Raw genomic sequence first — 20,386 nt, 5'->3', positions numbered from 1 at the left:
GCTTCCCCCCCACAGTTTACTGTTTTGTTTTTCTAATTTCTACCTATTTACATTCTCACTGTCTTCCTGTCACACTTTTAGCTTTTGTCATTCCTTGGAAACTCAGAACAGCAGAGACTTCCTATGCTTAGAGAAGGGTGACTGCACCCAAAAGCTTACTACGAACTTTTTCCCAACTGCTCAGTTGGTTCAATAAAAGATATCACATCTACTCAAAGAACCTTGCTTGCCTATGTCCTTAAACCAACACGGCTACAACCCAAAACCCATGAATTATTTGCTATTTTAATTAATGGAAAACAGCTTCTGAAAGAATAACATTGGAAACACAGAGTATAACTAAAGGAAACTCAATTTAATGCAAAAAAAGCATTTTGAATAATATACATATATACATATCCATCAGATAAGAGACAAGGTAACATTACACTAAACATTAGATACTGACTTTAAAAAAACCCAGACATGCCTTTTAACTTGAACCAATGCCAACACACCAAAGGTTTCCTTTTAGGAGCCCACCCGAAAGGAAAATCTCAATAAAATAAGCACTAGAAATCTCCTCAGGTCTGACTCCTCTCCATCCATCTCAGTCATCATTATAAAATGATTACATAGTATTCATGATCTGGATTTTCACATAGCTCTCTCTTGTTTTCTTCATGTAGCCCATGGTACACACAAAATTGTCAGCAATTAAAAAATTTCAGCTGCTTCAAGAAAATATCCATATAAAAGAAAATCAATAAAAATACAGTAGGTTGAGGGTAGTAAAGAAAAGGAATTGACAGACTGAGACAGTGGTATCATTTCAAGAAACAATAGCCTACTCTTTTGTATGTTAAGAATCATTGGTGTTTGTTTTGCCTTTTCTACCGAGACGAGGAAGTTAATACTTGTCTTAAAATGCTTGATTTTTCTGGTTTTCAATCTTCATTCAGATCTAGAAAAAAAAATAGCAATAATTAATGTCAGTAATATTACTTTTATTTTCTTTAAAAAAGCACCATAATAAATAAACAAAAGTACCTCAAAATGAAAATAAAATGGATTTTGTATTTATGGAAGTTATAAGGGTAAACGTTCAGTACAATTAGATCTAGCAATTCAACAGTCATTCATATTGGCGATGGGTCTATAAGTAGTCCCCTGTGCAGCACAATGAACATAGTAGCTGAGGCATAATGAAAACAGTGTAGTACTTTTAGGAGTGGTGCAATACTGTAATAATCAGGTGACACTGATGTCATTTAGAGATAATTCCTGGATTGCCATTGATTACACCCATGTGGGCAAAATGTGGCTTTATTTTATAACAGGAAAGGAGATGATGTTATGCTGTCCCACATTACTCCAAAATTTGTATAGTTAGGCTGTCTTCGTAGTGAACTTGGAAAGTATAATGGTTGTGCTATGTTAAAATAACTCTTCTTTCTAGGGGACTCGAAAGATGTAACAATTGCATGGATATTAAATTACATTGATTATAAGCTTATGATATAACTGTTACTTTTGCATGCATCTGTAGATTAGTTTTGCTACATTTAGCAAATGTAACAAAAACAGTTGTTACTTTAACCTTGTTTCCTTCATTAAAAGAAGACTTTACTAAAGTTATGTTCCTCTTGGATGAATTACAAACTATAAAGATTACCTAGTGAAGACAATATAAACTTTTACCTTGTTGGCTTTTAAATTAAAATTTCCCAAGTCTTTGGTGTGTCATATTATTACATATATTTCAATTTAGTTTTAAGAAATATTGAAGGGACATAAAAGAATTGGATAATTACTTTTGGATAATTACTTAGGGATTGCTAAGGCCCTTCATTAGATGTTGCCTGTCATACTGTGGTCATCTATTTCAGAAATGGATGAGGGCAACTTCCATAAAGCCAGTCTTAGGTTTTTCTCTCAACTCTTTTTGGATCTCTGCAAAGCATATGAATGATCTCTGCAAATTGATCTCTGCAAAGCAGTGACTGATCTCTTGTGAAAATTGTCATACCTGGTTGGATTTTTTTTAGACTTTTGTTAACATAAAGATTGCATCATTTTGGCTAACTTGGTCCACACAGCTGCAGCTCCCAATTTGCATAAAGTGATTAAAGCAAGTTTTGTAAGGTGGAACAAAGGAGGACTCCAATTATAAGAGGGAAGATCATGAAAAGAGAGAGATGAGAGAATGTGATACTGAAGCTTTATTCTTTCTTCCATGTATATATTGTCTTCTCTCATCAAGCAGTCTTTAGGGGTCAAGTTCCTTATGTTTTAGTCATTGTCCTGTAATCTTCTAATCATTATGTTTTACCAAAATGCTCCTTGGTGGGAAGTTGTTTGCTCTAATAAAAAGCCTTTCAGACAAACTCCTCCTCCTTTCCAAGGCAAAACACATATGGAGGAAGAAGGTGAAGATTATTAATATGAACTTGGTCCACCTGACCACCCTCCGCACCTGAAGAACTGTTAGTGTAAGAACACTAACACTATCACTGACCCAACTATGGTTTCATTTGGTCCTATCATTAGTGGTCTAGTGACACTGTGAACCGAAAGATTATTAGAGCTAAAAAGGTTGAAACTTCTTAAAAACATTTGGACCTCTGAAGCTTGAGAGACGTCTCAATTTCTGTTTGAGAATATACGCACATAAGCGTGAGTAGGGGTGGATCTTGAGAGGCTGCAATGATGCAGCTATGCCCCCCCTTTTGGATATGACAATACCACAGGAACGTTTGGGGATATTTTTAAAGTCCTTAAAGGGAATGAAAATCCCCTTTCCTTCTTCCTTCCCCCCATCTGCTGCTGTGCTGGGATGGGGGAAGCACAAGAGCGGTTCCTGCCTGCCCCATCCCTGCTGGGCTCAGCGGGGGATGGGGAAAGTGGAAGTAGGTCAGGGAGATTACTTTCCCTATGCCTGCTCTGGGGGTGAGGCAGGGAGGGGGGAACTACTCCTGCCAGATTAAGTCTACCTGCAGTGCACTGCCCTGAACCTACTGGTTTGGATCAGGCCCACTCTCCTACCCCACACTCCTGGATTTGGCCTTCCCACATTCAGCCTCCCTTTGGCACCCCAAATCCCAGCTTGCAGCTCCTTGGTAGCTTACCTGTGGCTACCAGCACTGTCCCAGCAGGGTAGGGGAATCCATCTGCTACTGCCACTGCAGTTGGACAGTTGAGCTCAGCCATGAGAGCAGCTGTGGCAGTGGGGGTGGTGGAAGCAGCCAGACAAGTCATTTGCTCTTTCCTGCCTGCTCCCCCATGATAGTACCATCAGCCACAGGTGAGCTGGGGGACACATGGGATGGGGGTGAGTTGCAAGAGCTCAAGGGGGAGCCCTGGGTCCAGGGGAGCACAAGGAGAGCTCTCAGGAGTAGAGGGGGATGGGGGGATCCATGAGAGGCAGGGGGAGCCCAAAATGGGAGGGGAGGAGAGGGTAGGGGAGATTTTTACTTATAGGTGCTCCTTCCTCCACAGTGACAGTGGCAGATAGAGCAGGTAGGACAGTGCCTTCTGGGATGCTGGAGAACCGCTCTCAACTGGTTTTGGGCCTGTGGAGCAGTTACATGTGACTGCAATATGAGTTACCCAAAACCAGTTAGAGATAAGCCTCTATGGAAGAGGGTTGTCTCTGAGCTGCTCGGAGGGGCCTTAGCACAGGGGTGGGCAAAATGCGGCCTGGGGCCAGATGCGGCCTGCCAGGTCATTCTATCTGGCCCCTAAATTCCTAAATTGTAGCAAAGTGACACTTGAATTCTGCAGGGCCCCTAAAAAATTTAGAAAATTAATATTAATTTGCCCTGGGCTGCCTGTCATGCAGCCCTTGATGGCTTGCCAAAACTCAGTAAGCGGCCCTCTGCTCAAAATAATTGCCTACCCCTGCCTTAGCACATGTTTACTGCTCTAATGGGTGGACATTCCTGCTTTAAGGATCCTTAACACATATTTTAATTAACGTGTAGCAACACCCTAAGGAACAGACTTAGAATGACTCTAAAGATGTAAATTGGATATAACCAGTTATTTGGCCTGGTCACTAAATTATTAAACCAGCTTATCTTGATTATACTGTTATGAGAAAAAGTTCTTTAGTTGGGATGTAACCAAGCAGATAGCTCCCTCCTTTGATTTCTCTTTAGGATTTATGAGGCTCAATTATCTGCTACATTAATTTCCTAATATGACTCATCTGATCATTTGCTATTAATTCAATACCTTTACTAACACACTGATTTTGTTATATTTGATTTTGATTTGATCTCTCTGTCTCTCTGATAAGTGATTAATCCTTTGCTAATTTAGTGATTATTTAGCCTAATAATTCTTAGCAAACTTACAAACAGGACATTGTATCAATTTTCTTTCAGTAAGTAACTCGGGTAAGAACCACTGAGAATCTAATAAAACTTTTATTGGTTATGTGGTTTACCAAAGAACCCATTTAGCTTCCTTTATATTAGACCCTTAGGCTGCTTGCAGGTGTTTAACCCCCCCTTACCCCCCTCCCCCCCACAAAAAGCACTTTAGGAGGATAAACAGCACATTACTTTGACCCAACCCTACAGTGTCTGTATAGATCAGGTGCTTCAGTGGAGCTTTTTGGCACTTTCAGCTAAAGCTGATTCAATCAGCTATTAGATAAAAGCAGCTGAAAAGTCCCACTACAGATGCTGCAGAACCAGGTCCAGCTGGGCTCTGCCTCTTCTGTGCATGAACTGAGCTCACTGCAGGAATGTGCGGAGTTTAAAGTAAAGCACCACTTTTTTTTAATGTCTCCAAGCAGCCTTAGATCTCTCATTCAGATTAGAAATGTATGCACTGAACAGGTGATTGGTAGTTTTTTTAACACCATGTGCAAATTCTGTCTTTACAGCTATTACTCCAAATACTATGTAGTAGATGAGGAGTGCTAAATATATGGCCCATAGGCTGGATCTGGCCCATGGAGACATATCATTTGGGCCCTGGGTCTACTTTAAGGGTTATAAATTCAGGAGCAGGGGAAGCAAGGGTGGACTAGGGAGCTCTGGTGGGGATTTATTTGGGTGGTAGCAGGGGGAGTGACAGTTGCATTAACCTCTATGGCTCCCTGACCAACAGTAGCTCAGGTTATGGCAGTCCTGCACTCACCCTACCACTGGAGATGGGTCTGAATCCAGCCAGTAAAAAGCCTCATGGTCAAAAACCAGCCCCAGGGGCCAAAGAAGTTTGACATCCCTGTGTACAGTAAAAGTACTGACGGTGTATATGATTGATCATAAGTACTGTAGAATGGAATTCATTTTTAGTGATTACTACTTGTATTGGTTATTTGAACCATAGGAATCAGTAATTACTTTCCCAAATCTATTTCCAGGTTATTACATATTTTTGCTTCTTGCTTACACTAAACTTTGAACCTCTCATTTTTAAGGATATGTGCAATTTTCCTGATTTATCCACAATTTTAAGTGTCACTTTGCTACAATTTAGGAATTTGAAAGCTTGTGGCTATGCCATTTGTAACCTAACTAATCTGCCTTGGCCTTGCAAAATTCATCCTGGTCTCACAAAATGGAATTTTCCTTGCATGATGCATTCTCATTTGAGAAATGTATTGCTCTCTGAATCTTGATAGACCAAGCAAAATGTGGCTGACCTGTGGTTGAATGAAGTGCAAGTCTAAAGAAAGGTTTGTACTACAAAGCTTGGGTCTAAATTTGAACTACTTTAGCATTCAGGCCATCTCTACTGAAAAAAGGAATTCACTTTTTCAGAGGAGACATGCCCTGGGGTCTCTGTGTGTACGTGTGTCTCAGTGAGAGAAAAGGAGGGTTGAGAGGAAAATCCAAGAAGGAAACTGAATATCACCATATCACATGTGCCTAATATTGATTTTGTATTTTACGTATTCTTATTAATTTTTTAAAAATGTTTACTTAACATGTAAAATGAGTAACTCCAAGCTAACATAATTATTTCATAGATTTCATAGATTTTCATAGACATTAGGGCTGGAAGGGACCTCGGGAGATCATCATTAGGGCTGGAAGGGACCTCGGGAGATCATCGAGTCCAGCCCCCTGCCCAAAGGGCAGGAAGTCAGCTGGGGTCATAGGATCCCAGCAAGATAAGCATCCAATTTACTCTTGAAGGTGTTCAATGTAGGTGCTTGAACCACCTCCGCTGGCACACTGTTCCAGACCTTGGGGGCTCGGACAGTAAAGAAATTCTTCCTTATGTCCAGCCTGAAACGGTCTCGCAGGAGTTTGTGACCGTTCGACCTCGTCATCCCTTGGGGTGCTCTGGTGAACAGACGTTCCCCCAGATCCTGGTGGTCACCCCTGATAAACTTATAGGTGGCCATCAGATCACCCCTGAGCCTGCGCTTTTCCAGGCTAAAGAGTCCCATGGCTCTCAGCCTGTCATCGTAAGATCTGTTTTCCTGACCTCTGATCATGCGCGTGGCTCTCCTCTGGACTCTCTCAAGCTTCTCCACATCCTTTTTGAATTCTGGAGCCCAAAACTGGATGCAGTACTCCAGCTGTGGCCTCACCAAGGCTGAGTACAAGGGAAGAATGACGTCCCGGGATTTGCTCGAGAAGCATCTATGGATGCACGCCAGCATTTTGGTCGCTTTACTAGCCGCAGCATCGCATTGCAGGCTCATGTTCATCTTGTAGTCAATGATGACCCCCAAGTCTTTTTCTTCTGTAGTGCTAACCAACGTAGCACTGCCGAGCCTATAAGGGTGCTGCAGGTTTTTCCTCCCAAGGTGGAGAACCTTGCATTTTTCAGTGTTAAACACCATCAGGTTCTCGTCTGCCCATTTGCTGAGCTTGTCCAGGTCAGCCTGGATCACCCGCCTATCTTCTGGCATGGATGCTTTGCCCCAAAGTTTGGTGTCATCGGCGAACTTGGCCAGTCCACTCCTAACTCCAATGTCCACATCATTAATGAAGATGTTGAACAGTATGGGTCCCAGGACAGAGCCTTGAGGGACCCCACTGGTTACAGGGCACCATGATGAGCAAGCGGCCTCAGTCAGTTCCTGGGCGAACTCCTGGTCAAGCTAGGGACTTTGAGTGGGAGGTCTGTAGTAGACTCCCACCGTTGTGTCCCCTGTGCCGAATTCCCCACGAATTTTTACCCAGAGGGTCTCTACCTGTCCATGCCAGTCGCCAACATCAGCTTGCAGGGACATGTAGCTTTCCTTCACATAGAGAGCTACACCCCCGCCCCTTTTGTCAACATGATCCCTCCTGTATAGGGTATATCCCTCTATACCTGTGGTCCAGTCATGGGTGGAGTCCCACCAGGTCTCCGTTATCCCAATGACATCATATTCCTTTGCACTGAGCAGGAGGACGAGCTCGTCCTGCTTGTTGCCCAGGCTCCTGGCATTAGTGTACAGGAAGGCAAGTGTGCCCTTGGGGGCTCTTGCCTTGCCCACAGATTGTGCCAGGGCTGGGGCAGGGGTGAGCTCCCTTAAGTGCCCCCTTAAGTGCCTTGGTCCACTGGCTTTGCAAGGGCCGGTCAGCGGGCCAGCAGGGGCAGTAGTCCCCCCATCCCCCAGCGGGCTTATTTTAAAGCCCGGTGGAGCAGGTCAGCCAGCCTGGCTGAGAAGAGCCTCCTCCCCAGAGGAGAGAGGTGGAGGCCATCTCTTCTCAGCAGCTCGCTGCCTCTCTCGCCAAAGAGTGGGCTGTGGTCATGGAAGCCAAAGCCTTCCCGATAACACCAGTGCCGCAGTCTTTGGTTCACCGCGTGGACCCTCCTCTCCCTCCTCAGCCCGTAGCCCGAGACTGGGAGGATCGAGGAAAACACCACCTGAGCTCCCAAACCCCTAAGCCCCGCTCCCAACTCCCTGTAGCGCCTCATGACCTGGCTGGGGGTGCTCTGAGCCGTGTCATTGGTGCCCACATGAATAAGGAGCATGGGGTAGTGGTCTGTGGGCTGGAGGAGCTGCGGGATCCTCTCCGCAATGTCTCGGATGCGGGCCCCCGGGAAGCAGCAGACTTCCCGGGCTAAGGGGTCAGGGTGGCAGATTGCCCCCTCAGTGCCCCGCAAAATGGAGTCTCCCACAACAAACACCTTACGCTTTGTCTTGGGGAGAGCGGGGCCAGTAGCTGCGGTTGAGCCTGGGTTGCCTGCGGGAGCTGGCAACTGCGTGGGCTCTGCTGGGGCTGCAAGAGGTGCGAACCTGTTGCTAAGCTCCGGCGGGGCAGTGGCCTTGGTGCGGCGGGCCTTGGGGCCCTTGACCACTTTGGTCCATGCCCCTGACTGGGCAGAGCGGGAGGTCCCAGAGTCCTCCTTAGTCCTGGAGGGAGATGGTGCTCTACCCTGCGGCTCCCGGGGGAGAAGGGCCTGGCAGTAGGAGTCTATCTCCTGCTCGCAGTCCCTCATGGCACGCAGTCTCTGGACTGTGGCCTGGAGCTGCTCCAGCTGGCGTGCCAGAGACCCCAGTAGGGAGCAGACCTCGCAAGGGGAGGGGGCCATGCTCCTGGGCCCCAGAGCCTGAAAAAGGGACAGGCAGCCCCCACAGCCAAGAGCCAGGGGCTCTGTCTGCATGGAGCCCGGAACCATGGGCTCTGTCTGGGTGACCGTTTCTGAGGTGCCCAGTGGAGGGGCCACAGAGCCCGAGGGGACCCTCAGGGTGCGGCACGTGCCCATCCGTGTCATGCCTCTGGTAGGCTGGCTATGGCTGGGGGAGGTCACAGGCAGGGTCTCGTGCCCTCCCACGCCCTCCCCTGCATGAACTCCGTGCTAACTCAAGCGCCTGTTTACGCAACCTGTTCGCGCGGCTCCGGTGGCCAGGCTTCCTGGGGGGCTGGGCCAAGTAGGGGCCTGGGTGGGGGCTTGACCTGGCTCGGCACCAGGCAGTGGCCTCCTCCCAGCAAGCAAGGAGTTAACCCCTTCCCACCACGAGCCCGCTTACCTCCGGCTGTGCTGGGGGTTGGCAGGGGGCTCGGCGGCTGCTGAGGGGGTGTCTGGGGGGCTTCGGGGGAGTAGGGGCACAGCGGGCTTCACCCGCGCATCTCTCACCACTCCAGAGCCTACCTGAGTGTGTGTGTTTTTTTTTTTTTTCCCCTGGCTGGCGGGCCCTTTTAAACTACGCGCATGCGCAGTGGGCCTGCCGTCGGGGAACACTGGCTTCTCAGGCCAGGGGGCCCTGCCCGGGATTTGGGGGGCCCTGCCCTACAGGAGGGGGACTGGTCAGTACCCCCTCCTTCACTCCTCTCTCCCTGGGGGCTGGGCCAAGTAGGGGCCTGGGCGGGGCTTGACCCGGCCCGGCACCAGGCAGCGGCCTCCTCCCAGCAAGCGAGGAGTTAACCCCTTCCCACCATGAGCCCGCTTACCTCCGGCTGTGCTGGGGGTCGGCAGGGGGCTCGGCGGCTGCTGAGGGGGTGTCTGGGGGGCTTCGGGGGAGTGGGGGCGCAGCGGGCTTCACCCGCACGTCTCTCACCGCTCCAGAGCCTACCTGAGTGTATTTTAGCCTACCTGAGTATGTGGTATTACGCTGTCATTTTTAGTTTCCCAACATTCAATTTGCATTTACACAGTGATATGTTTGAATGTATAGTTTAAGTGCACAGTTTTTAAAAACCCTAGAGTGTGTCTACATGTGCATTTATGCTGGTATGAATTTACTGTGCAGTAAGTTAACATGAAGTAAGCAGGAATAGGCTGGCATCTACACATTTAGGCGTTAAAGTACATTAACGTTGTGTGTGGACTGACTTGGGACTAAATTTCCTCCCAAATCAGTCCACACACACAGTGCGCCAGTAGGCATCTACATGGGTGTTACTATGCAGTAATTAATCAGGCATAAATCTGGTACCCACATGATGTAAGTATCAAATTTATGCTCAAGCTGATGTAAATTGTCACATTTACAGGCATGCATGTGTAGACACACACCTGCACTGCACAGTAATTTTGCTTACTGCACAGTAAATGTGCATGTGTAGACATGCCCCTAGAAACCACTTAATCATACACTTTATGTTAATGTAGATACATAAACACTGTGAGTAATAAATTGATTTAATTAAATACAAAAGCCTGTTTTTATTGCATTAAACACAATGTATGATAGAATCAATGAAAATAGAATGGAGCCACAGCCTGTTACCATAGGAAGTTCCTATCCAGAGTAAGTGTGTAGATATTCTTAAAGATATAGAAAGTATAATAGCTGTTATTCTGAAGTGCACACTTTTTCACTCCTAATTCAAGATGCTTTATAAACAGCTACTCAAGATATAGCTGAACTGACAAAAAACAGCACTCCTGACACTGCGTGTGTAAAAAGGTATTGCTATCTTCCTACTGTTCAACTCAGCAAAAATGTTATTAAAGATTTCCAATCCTGTGTAGTGCATGGCTCTGGCTAACAGAATACTGAATATTTTACCATGAATAATCAGTTTAAACCAGAGTGGTTACTAGGTATTTTCATCTGATGGCTGTATAGTGAAAAAGATTCTTAGCGTATTGCTTTCTACATTGCAAAATCCACAGCTATAATTAGCACACTTGCTGGCAGGCCTGAAAGTAAGGCAAAGGGCTAAACTAACAGTGTCAGCAAGACACATTATAGTAGACAATTCAGTGGAGGCTGCTTTGTGTTCAGCACTTGTGAAGATATGCCCATTAACATAGGGACCTAATGATGGCTTTGGAACCTTCATTTGATTACTGCTTTTGAAAATACTGGTCCAGTTAAACAAATATGAAGAAGAATCCTTGAGAGAGAATGATAGAGAAACTAACAGAATTGATGCATCTTATATCTCTTTCTACACACCCTGTTAATCTATACCCAAAGCAAATTTAGATTCCTTTACAGTTCCTCAGACTTGCAACACCTGGACCATAGGTATATTATCCCCACCCCCTATGTACTCATTATGTCTGGGTTTGTCCTGAAATCTGCAAGTTATATCCATGTAACAAGGTTTGAACTTACTCTTGATGGTCTTGCTCAGGAATATGTCGAATAACTTCATAAACTGTACTATTTATGTCTTGCCTTGGGATAAAGTCAGAGTCAGAAACAGGTTGATTTGAAACCTAAAAGTAACAAATAACATTCCTGCTATGAAAACAGGTGTAAAGATTTACTATAGAGAATGAACTAGAACCTTAATTTTTGGTTATTTGATTATTGTTAAAAACACATACCCTGGAACAACCAGTGGCGTCTGGAAAAGCAACAAATTCATAGATTCCAAAATCATCCAGAGCATTTTCATGCCCTAAAATTAAAACAAGCAAGCAAACAAACAAAAAATGGATCAGGAAGTACTGTATCACTTGAGCTGGGATGAATACATACTGCCTCCTGAGTGGTATTGGTTGTAGCCATGTTGGTCTAAGGACATAGGCAGACAAGGTTCTTTGGGTAAACATGATATCTTTTATTAGACCAACTAAAAAGTTGGGAAAAAAGTTTCTTTGCAAGCTCTTGGCCACAAACACCCTTCTTCAGTCATAGGGGAGAGTCTGCTGATGTTTTGTGTGGAAAACTGGGTGGAAAAGAAGCCATGCAGTTCTGTGAAAATGCTAATGTATGGCAGTGAGGATAAGAGGGAATGGGAGACACCAAGGAAGCTAAAATATACAACCAACCCTTCGATACCACCAGATTTTCACTGAGGAGAATACCTATGATTACCACCTTGTAAATCTCAACAGGGCTTTCACCAAACAAAAATGCTCTGGGAGAGATAGATCACACTTTTGAAAGAGCCACCCAGATACCATGTGAAGAACTGCTGCAGTACAAAAAGAAAATCTCCATGAAGGTTGGTAGAGGGCCAATGTGTTGCTTATCTTCAAGAAAGGAAGGAAGGAAGATCTAGGTAACTACAGGCCAATCAGTTTGACCTCAATCCCTGGAAAAGGCTTGGAAAAAATTATCAAAGAATCCATCAACAACAGGCTAATGGAAGGTGACATTCTGAGAGCTGGCCAACATGGCTTCATTATGGGTAGGTCTTGCTTGACCAACCTCATTTCCTTCTCTGACCAGGTGACACATCTGGACAAGGGAGAAGAGGTTGATGTCATATACTTGGATTTCAGAAAAGCCTTTGACTTGGTCTCCGATGACATCCTCATGGTAAAATTGGGAAACTGCGGCCTTGACAACCTTACAGTCTGATGGCTGGGGAACTGGCTTCGTGGTCGGACCCAGAGAGTGATAGTTGATGGAACAGAGACAACATGGTGCATGGAGACCAGTGGCATCACCCATGGCTCAGTACTCGTACCAGCACTTTTTAATGTATTCATACATGATCTGGATTCAGGTGTGAAAAGTGGACTGGCTAAGTTCTCAAATGATACCATGTTATGGGGAAGTGTGGTCATGCTAGAGAATAGGCTGGGGATTCAGGCCAACCTAGACAGGCTCACAAGATGGGCAGATCAAAACCTGATGACATTCAACACTGAGAAATGCAAGGTGCTCCACCTCAGGAGAAAGAACCCATATCATACCTGTAGTCTCGGCAGTGGTAGATTCACTAGCACAACCAAAAGAGGCTTGGGGGTCATGATTGATCACAGGATGAACATGAGCCACCAATGCATTGCTGCAGTTTGCAAAACAAATAGAACTCTGGCTTGCATCTACCGATGCATCTTAGGCAAGACCCAAGAAGTCATCCTCCTGCTTTGTTCAGCCTTGGTGAGGCGACAGCTGGAGTACTGCATCCAATTCTGGGCTCCACACTTTAGAAAGGATGTGGAGAAGCTTGAGAGAGTCCAGAGGAGAACCATGTGCATGAACCACGTCAAGAGATCAGGCCTTAATGAGAAGAGGCTGAGAGACGAGGCACTCTTCAGCCTGGAGAAGAAAAGAGAAAGCTCAGAGGGTACTTGGTGGCATAGTATATAAGGGGTGTGCATCAGGAACTAGGAGAACATTTGTTCACCAGGGCACCCCAAGGGAAGACAAGGCCTAATGGTCACAAACTGCTGAAAGACTGTTTTAGATTGTACATAAGGAAAAACTTCTTTATCGTTCGATTCTCCAGAGTCTGGAATGGACTCCCCCTAAAAGTGATGCAAGCAAGTACTCTGGATACATTCAAGAAATGCCTGGATGCTCGCCTTGCTGGGATCATCTGATCTTTAAACAAGCACTGAACCTTGCTAACGTCACCAGCAGAAGCAAAATTCCTATGGCCCAAAACACACCGAATGGACCCAGACCATGCTGGGACAAGAAATGTAAAACCTGCCAACACATCTCCCCCACTTCCACAATAAACACACTCCACAAAAGAACCATCACCATTCCTGGATCTTATACCTGAACCTCCAGAAATGTAATATATCTCTTACAGTGCACTAAATGCCCTGATGGAAAATATGTAGGAGAAACCAAACAACAACTGTGTACCAGAGTTAATGCACACTGAAAAGCTATCAAAGGCAGAAATACTCAATTATTTGTGGGTGCACATTTCTCACAAGAAAACCACTCTTTTTCCAATCTCTGAGCTGTAATTCTCAAAGGGAATTTACAAATCCCCTTTCTTAGATGAGCCTATGAACTTCACTTTATAAATCTACTTGGAAGAAAAAATCATGGATTAAGTATATATGTAGTGGAGCACCATTGGGGTGGTCACCACTTTAAGGGCTTGTGCAGGCTACAGAGGAGCCTACAGTGGGGAGTGGCAGAGCAATACCCCTCCCTTGGAAGGATTTTAAGGTGGGGGGAAGGTGTGTGGCAGCACACCTCTGGGTGCTTGCCACTTTAAGGGCTTGAGCCTTAAATCCTCTGACTGCAGAGCCAATTGGGTGGTCACATGACAGCCAGGAGATCACCTGGTTGGAGCAGGGCTGAGCAACTGCAGTATAAGAGCAGGGTCTGAGAAGCAGAGCTAGTAATTGCTGTTGGGATGCTGCTGAGGTAACATTGCCTGGCTAGAGAACTGCTGCTCCCAGGAACATTTGGGAGATCAGGGTAGGAGCTATGGGGATGCAGGAGGTTTCTAGGGACCCAGCGGGGAGTCCCAAGCCCTGAGGAAATGGCTATGGACCTAAGGAAGAGCTAGGCCAGTCTAGGAAAGGGGCTTAGAGAGTATGGCTTACTGAGGGGCCAGGCAAGCCCCTGATTAGAACTGGCTGTGACTAAGGCCAGGGGGTCAGATGAGCCCAGTGGAATAAATGGCAGATATAAGATCTTTGGGGCTCTAGGTAAGCCTGGAATAAGATGACTATTTTATGGTGGGGCCCAGGAGGGACCCCTGCTGAATAGGAAGGTCAGCTGCTGCTAGACTGATCTCATAGAACCTTGACTGGTCAATGCAGTGGGGCTAAGGCTGACATGTCGAAGGGCAAGTTAGCCCACCGAGGGGCAGGCCAGGGATGCGGAGAGCTACTGGGACTCTGACTGGCCCAGAGGCAGGGTCAGGGTATTGAGGAGGCCGAAGGTCCCTCTTTGGGGTGGGGGGTATCCACTACCAAGAGAGGATAGGAGGTCAGCCAGCATGCAGGGTGGTATGAAGGAGGCTGAAGCTCAGCCTCCAGATGGGAGGTATCCTGCAAGGGGCCTGTGAGTCATGGGTCCAGCAGATGAGAAACAGATTATGAGGTGGAGGCCCAGGAGTGAGCAACTAAGGAAGAATATCAGGAAGCCCAGAGAGGGGAAGAAAGAGCAAGGCAGCTGGACCTGCAGTTGGTTCTGGGGAATGCCCTAAAACTATACTTTGCTGGGGAGGATGGTGTGGTGGGGCTGCCTGTGGCAAGGCAGTCCCCAGGAAATGCCACATCAGTACCTCGCTAGTAAATGGTGAATATGGGACACTAGAAAGCCTCAGTCCCCACTGCTTTATGGGTGACCCTATGGATGGGAAAGGCTAGGGGAGCACACCTTAACAGAAAAACAACATGGAGGCCAGCAGGGTCCAAGGCCCAAAGTCTGAGAGTGAGGTCTGGGTGAGAACGCAGGGGCCAGAAGGGCCTGAGGTCCAAGGCCTAAGTGAGAGTGAGGCTTAGCGGGAGGCCTGAGTAGGGGCAAGGTCCAGGTATGTCAACAGATGTCTGAGGCCTGAGTGGGCCATAGGCCCAGAGTTGGGTCCAGGCATGTTGACAGACACCTGAGGCCCATGGGGTATAAGACCCTACAGCCCCAGTGAGGGGGTGTGAGTTGAGGCCCCATTGAGGCGGGGCATGTGGCCATGATAAGGCTGCAGACAGCTGAGGCCAAGTTTGGACCAGAGGCCAAGCACAGCCCAGCAATGGGGCCAGGGGAGTAATTTTGGATGCCATTTGTGATGCATGGGACACAGTAAATGGAAGCTCGCAGCTGTGTATTGTGCCACTGGCATTAAGTGGGCAGCCTCCTGCATTTTTCCATCTGTTTTATTCCATACATTAAGGTGTGGCAGGAAGGGCCAGGTAGACTGCCCTAGACAGGTGGGCAGGCTGATACTGACCCCTGGGAGGGCCCCCTGTGGCAATAGAGATTGGATTTATGGGATGTTATAACCTGCCTGCCAAATGATAACCCCAGGTAATCTGGCTGCATTTTACTAGCTACACTCTAGTAGCTCACCAATTCAACATTTCCCCCCTTTCCCCCTCCAACTACCTGTTTCACACGTATTGTCTCCCATTCCCTCTGATTCTCTGCCATGCATGTGCATTTTCACAGACTTGCATTTTGGCTTCTGTTCCACCCAGAAGAACTCACAAACACCAGCAGACTCTCCCTATTCCTGGAAAGGGTGTTTGTGCCCAAAAGCTTGCAAAGAACAATTTTTCCAACCATTTAGTTGGTCTAATAAAATATATCACATTTACCCAAAGAACCTTGTCTGTCCCCTGCCTCCTGAGGTATTCCATTCTCCAGATATTTATATCATCTCTAAGATATCTCCCCTCTACAGTGACTCAATTCTTATCCCCTTAGCACTGTATAGTGCTCTAGCCCAATTCTTCTGAGTGTGTCTGAAATAGAAGGGGTGTTTTTAATCTGGATGGGCTAGCCAGATTTAGGTAATTTAGATTTAAAAACAGCAGAGACAAAACAACTTGGGTTCTCATTTGAGTTAACAGTTTGGCAAGGGAGTCTAAGGTTAGGTTCAAGCTACTAACTTGAATTAAAAGCCAGGTTGTCCCATCTGCTGTTATTTTCACCTAAATTGGTTATCTTGGGTGAGGTGATCCAAGTTAAAAATGCATGCTCTCTTCCTCCCTCCCTTACTTATTTCAGTACAGGCATAACCTCAATTACTGTGGCTGGAATTGGACTTTGTGGTCAAATTTTGTTTTTTAGCGTTACCTGAAAATGTCTGTGTTTTTCGGTAATCTGCATCAGGGCTAGAAAATATAAATAAACCTTTTAGTTTGCTACCACTTGCAAAGAAAAGAAATATAGTCTGAAAAAATTACACTTTTTTGGTAGAAAAGACACAAATACAAATGATTTATCTTATTACCTGCTCTGTAACTTCTTTTGTATGACTGAAAAGAAGAAAAAATGGTAAATCAACATTTATGTTATAATGCCCAGGAAGAACATCTATAATACAATTTAAGCTTAACCTACCTTTGTATGGCTGATATCTTTTCCATAAGAATAAAAGTGTCATAGACAGCATCAAAAACAATGAAATTCCAGTTATTACTGCTAGAGATGACAAAGACTTCCCTTTCTGAGCAAGCTTCTCAAGTCCTATGTCAAAGAAAAAAAAAAGAATTGTAGCCTTTGTGATTAATGTTCCATTATATATACACGAAGTCCTTGGACTTACAACACAAATGGTTCCTGAAAACTGTGTCTTAAGTCAAAACATGGTAACTTGGAACCAATTTTCTCATAAGAAACAATGTTATAAATGGGGGATTGTTCCCAAACGAAGGCCCGATACCTTATTTTCACCAAAAATAACCCATAATTTTGTCCTCAATCAATTTATAGATGAGTAATGTAGCTACATTAACGTATTTATATTGTAAATAGGAGTCATATTGATTTGGAAGGACTTCTTTGAGGTGACTTTGCTGGACTTTTTCAAAGGCTCTTGGTTAGACTTTTTGAAGGGGTCTTGGTTGCAGATTTTTGTGGAGTCTTGTCTGTTTTCTTAAAGAAAGTGTCCAAAGAAGTCTGAACAGATGTTCTGCAGGGAGATGAGCGATGCAGCAGACTTGTTCGCTGGTGTGGCATTGCATCGGATCAAGCATTGTAAAGTTGAAACTGACATCGTCATAATGTTGAAACAGGGTCTCAATTTATAAACATTGTTAGTGCGAAATGTTGTAATGTTGAAATGTAGTTTGAAATGTTGTAAGTCAAGGACTGCCTGTACTATGCTATTGTGTCTTCGCTGAAAAAATATCTTCACTCATGATTTATGGCTAGAGAATCTTGCTCATGCATGACTCCAGGATTATTATAAACTATGTAATGCATTATTATTCAGAGAGAGACCTGAAATAGAAGTCTGATAATGTTTATATTTGAGAAAACACTCTAAAATATGTTTAGTCCCCTTAAATGAGTGGAGGACACTAAAAACATTAGGGCAAACAGTACCAGATGCAAAAAACAGTTCATCTTCCACATTTACACTGGTATAATTTATACTAATTTTGTACACTGTACAGAGCAAAGAGATGACCAATTAGTTTACAGGAGGCACTGTTATAACCACTAGATGGCAGACAGCAGGTTTGCTTTCAGCACGTCTACCCAGGGATAGCTCTAGATAAACAGCACGGACACCAGTGTAGTTTTACTCTTAAATTTTCCAGAAGTATTGCTACATTCGACTCAAGTAGGTTACATTGATGTAGGGCTGTATACTGTCTGCCCACTCTTTGGTTATGCTGATAGAAAGGCAGGCTACATCAGTGTAAAAGTGGACTGCCACAGTTGAATTTAGCTGCCTAGCACCACTGAGAATGGACATACCTTATATATAAAGATGCAGGGATATTGCACCACAGAGAGAACAGATGATTTGACCAAGATTACACAGAAAATTAATATCAGAGTTGGAATTAGAAAACTTAGTTTCCCCTTGGTTCAAATGCTGTACTTTAACTACAAAAACATTTTCCAATGTACATTGCTGACAATCTGTTTTCTTGGCTACACTCCCTTGGAGAGAGAGTGCAATTAAAATGAACATAAAGTTGTTTGACTGTGTTTGGTAATTGTTTTCATCATAGTTTGTAGAACATAGTACTAGGAGACAATGGCACACTACTGAGCATTATGTCTGCAAATCAAAACTGGAATTTGACAACTAGTAGTTGCATTTACACATCACCGTACGGTAACATTTGGAACTACTAAAACACAGCATAGAATGGGTACTGCAACATGCGCGCCGTTATAGCTTGCCATTAGGTCTCAGTACTGACATGCTATACTCATGGAGCAAGCTGCTACAGCAGCATAGCTGGTGATCACGTGTAGACACATGCAATCACTACATTGCTGTAGTGCACTGTATGGCAAAGTAGCACATCACTATGTCACTGTAGGGCGATGTGTAGATGTGTCCACTGGGAAGTTTCTCCCTCAAACATACTGGTTAAATTCCTGCCTCCATATAGCTGCCTTGTCTTCCTGTGTCCTGGCCAGCAGAGCTAGATAGACATACAGTTATGAGCCCATTGCAGTTTCTGAGACTGAGAATGTCCACTATGATGTGCATTTCCAGGGAAGTCAAGAAGGACTTCTGAACAGCTCAAACCATTTTGCTCTGGGGTTTCTAACCCCCTGCTGCCTAGACAAACTCTTACCATTGCTCATGGCAGAAGCTTGCCCTTATAGTTTCATTAGTCTTTGACACATGTGAGGGGTAATTTTAAGAGCTACCTACAATCAAAACTTTAGAGTAAAACAGTATTTTGAGTACTGTGGACAAACCATGAAATAAGAAGATAGTAATTTAAAGATGTTCCAGGTCAAGAGAATGAACATGTTTCCATATTTAAAAAGTGAGTATTCAAGCAAGCAGCAGATAAAGATTTTTATTATACTCAGGGTCTCTCTACATGTGTGGTTAAGGGCACAATGGTATCTAATGAGCGATCCACACAACTGCACCTCCTGTCATGCCACACATTACACCTTATTGCTGATGTGGAGGGAGTCCAATCATGATCCAGGGCTCCCCTTACACCAACTCCTATGGTTGCAAGCCTCACAGCTGATGGGGCTTTCATCGGGGCAGCATTCCCTGCACTGGTTCTGCTGTGAGCCCCACAGCTGATGTGGGCTGTGGGGCTCACCCCAAGATCCGCACTAAGAATGCTGCCCCCACCATGAACCTTGTGAACTGTAGGGCTCTCAGTGTGGGCTACAGGGAAAATGCTGCACCTGCTGTGAGTTGTGGGGCTTGCAGTGGGGGCAGTGGGGGCAATGTGGAATACACTGCCACCACATTATGAGCCTCCTGAGGTGCAGGGCTCACAGAGAGGGGTAGTGATTTCCCCACTGCCACCTCTGTGAGTCCCACACTTCATGAGGCTTTCAGTAGCAGCAGTGTTCTCCCCTCTGCAAGTCCCACAGCTGAAGAGGCTCACAGTGGGGGCAGTGCCATTAATGGTGCCATCACTGTGAGCCTTGTTAGCTGTGGGCTTGGCAGCAGATGGTGTTACCTGTGGCTAGGAGCCCCTCAGTTGATGGGGCTCTCTGACACAAGGGAGCACTTGCCCACATGTTCAATTAATGATGTGATTGGAACAGGCTACAAAGTTATTACACATTTTTGTGGAATGACTTTGTAGCTCATCACTTGTTTGATCACAGCATTAATTGGTTGAAAGTGTGGATGGGTCACAAGTGAAGTGTAACATGTGGAGGGGGTCTTATCTGAACCAGCTTCAGTGGGCTAATGAGTTTTTCTATGTAGTTTCATTTATAGATGCCCAGTCGGAGAGAGAGCATTGTTATAAAACATCTTACATTTTTTCAGCACATACTTTGTTTATTTTCTCAAAAAAATCTGAGTTGCAGAAGTTGCACTTGCCCATTAAAAGCCTGGTGCCTAGTAGGTGGAATATGATCTAAGTGGATTTGAGTTCCTAAATCTGATCCCATTCCACCATGCTCAAGTCCCTGAAAAAAGTTAACATGCCTACTCTTAGTCTTCTCACAACATGACATCGTCTTCTCCTCAAGTCACTGAAAAAATGAGCAGAAGAATGATCCACCCATGTTCTGGGTTGCCTGCTTTTCAGTGATTTGAGTAGGGTAGGACAGGATAACAGTTAGGTGCTTAAGTCCACTGACGCACCTAAAAGGTGGAATCAGATCTGACGCTTAGACTCCAAACAGGAAAGACATGAATATCCTTATTTCAGACACAGTATTTAAACCAAAACCATCAAGGAGAATTTATGTTTGTCATTTATGTTTCTCTGGTTT

General features: G+C 45.2%; 1 protein-coding gene across 2 annotated transcripts in view; it reads right to left on the bottom strand.

Annotated features, from left to right (window-relative positions):
* Positions 1-350: 350 nt before the first annotated feature.
* The window catches only part of HEPACAM2 (HEPACAM family member 2), a 44,223-nt gene continuing 24,187 nt past the window's right edge, over positions 351-20,386 (bottom strand). The window contains exons 5-10 of one of the 2 annotated variants that reach the window (XM_090049643.1): positions 16,553-16,678; positions 16,443-16,467; positions 16,286-16,323; positions 11,167-11,240; positions 10,952-11,055; positions 351-943 (exon numbers count right to left, since the gene is read on the bottom strand). In XM_090049643.1, coding sequence (XP_089905769.1) covers positions 934-943; positions 10,952-11,055; positions 11,167-11,240; positions 16,286-16,323; positions 16,443-16,467; positions 16,553-16,678 — 377 coding nt within the window. In that variant the 3' untranslated portion in view covers positions 351-933. Of the gene's footprint in view, positions 944-10,947; positions 11,056-11,166; positions 11,241-16,285; positions 16,324-16,442; positions 16,468-16,552; positions 16,679-20,386 lie in introns of those variants that run through there. The other variant, XM_090049642.1, reaches the window with a different exon arrangement.

This window comes from Crocodylus siamensis, chromosome 5 (assembly GCF_052110815.1).
Source record: "Crocodylus siamensis isolate JL-2025a chromosome 5, ASM5211081v1, whole genome shotgun sequence".
NCBI classification, from domain to species: domain Eukaryota; kingdom Metazoa; phylum Chordata; order Crocodylia; family Crocodylidae; genus Crocodylus; species Crocodylus siamensis.
Note: the sequence above shows the minus strand (reverse complement) of the source record. Positions and strands in the feature narration are given on the sequence as shown.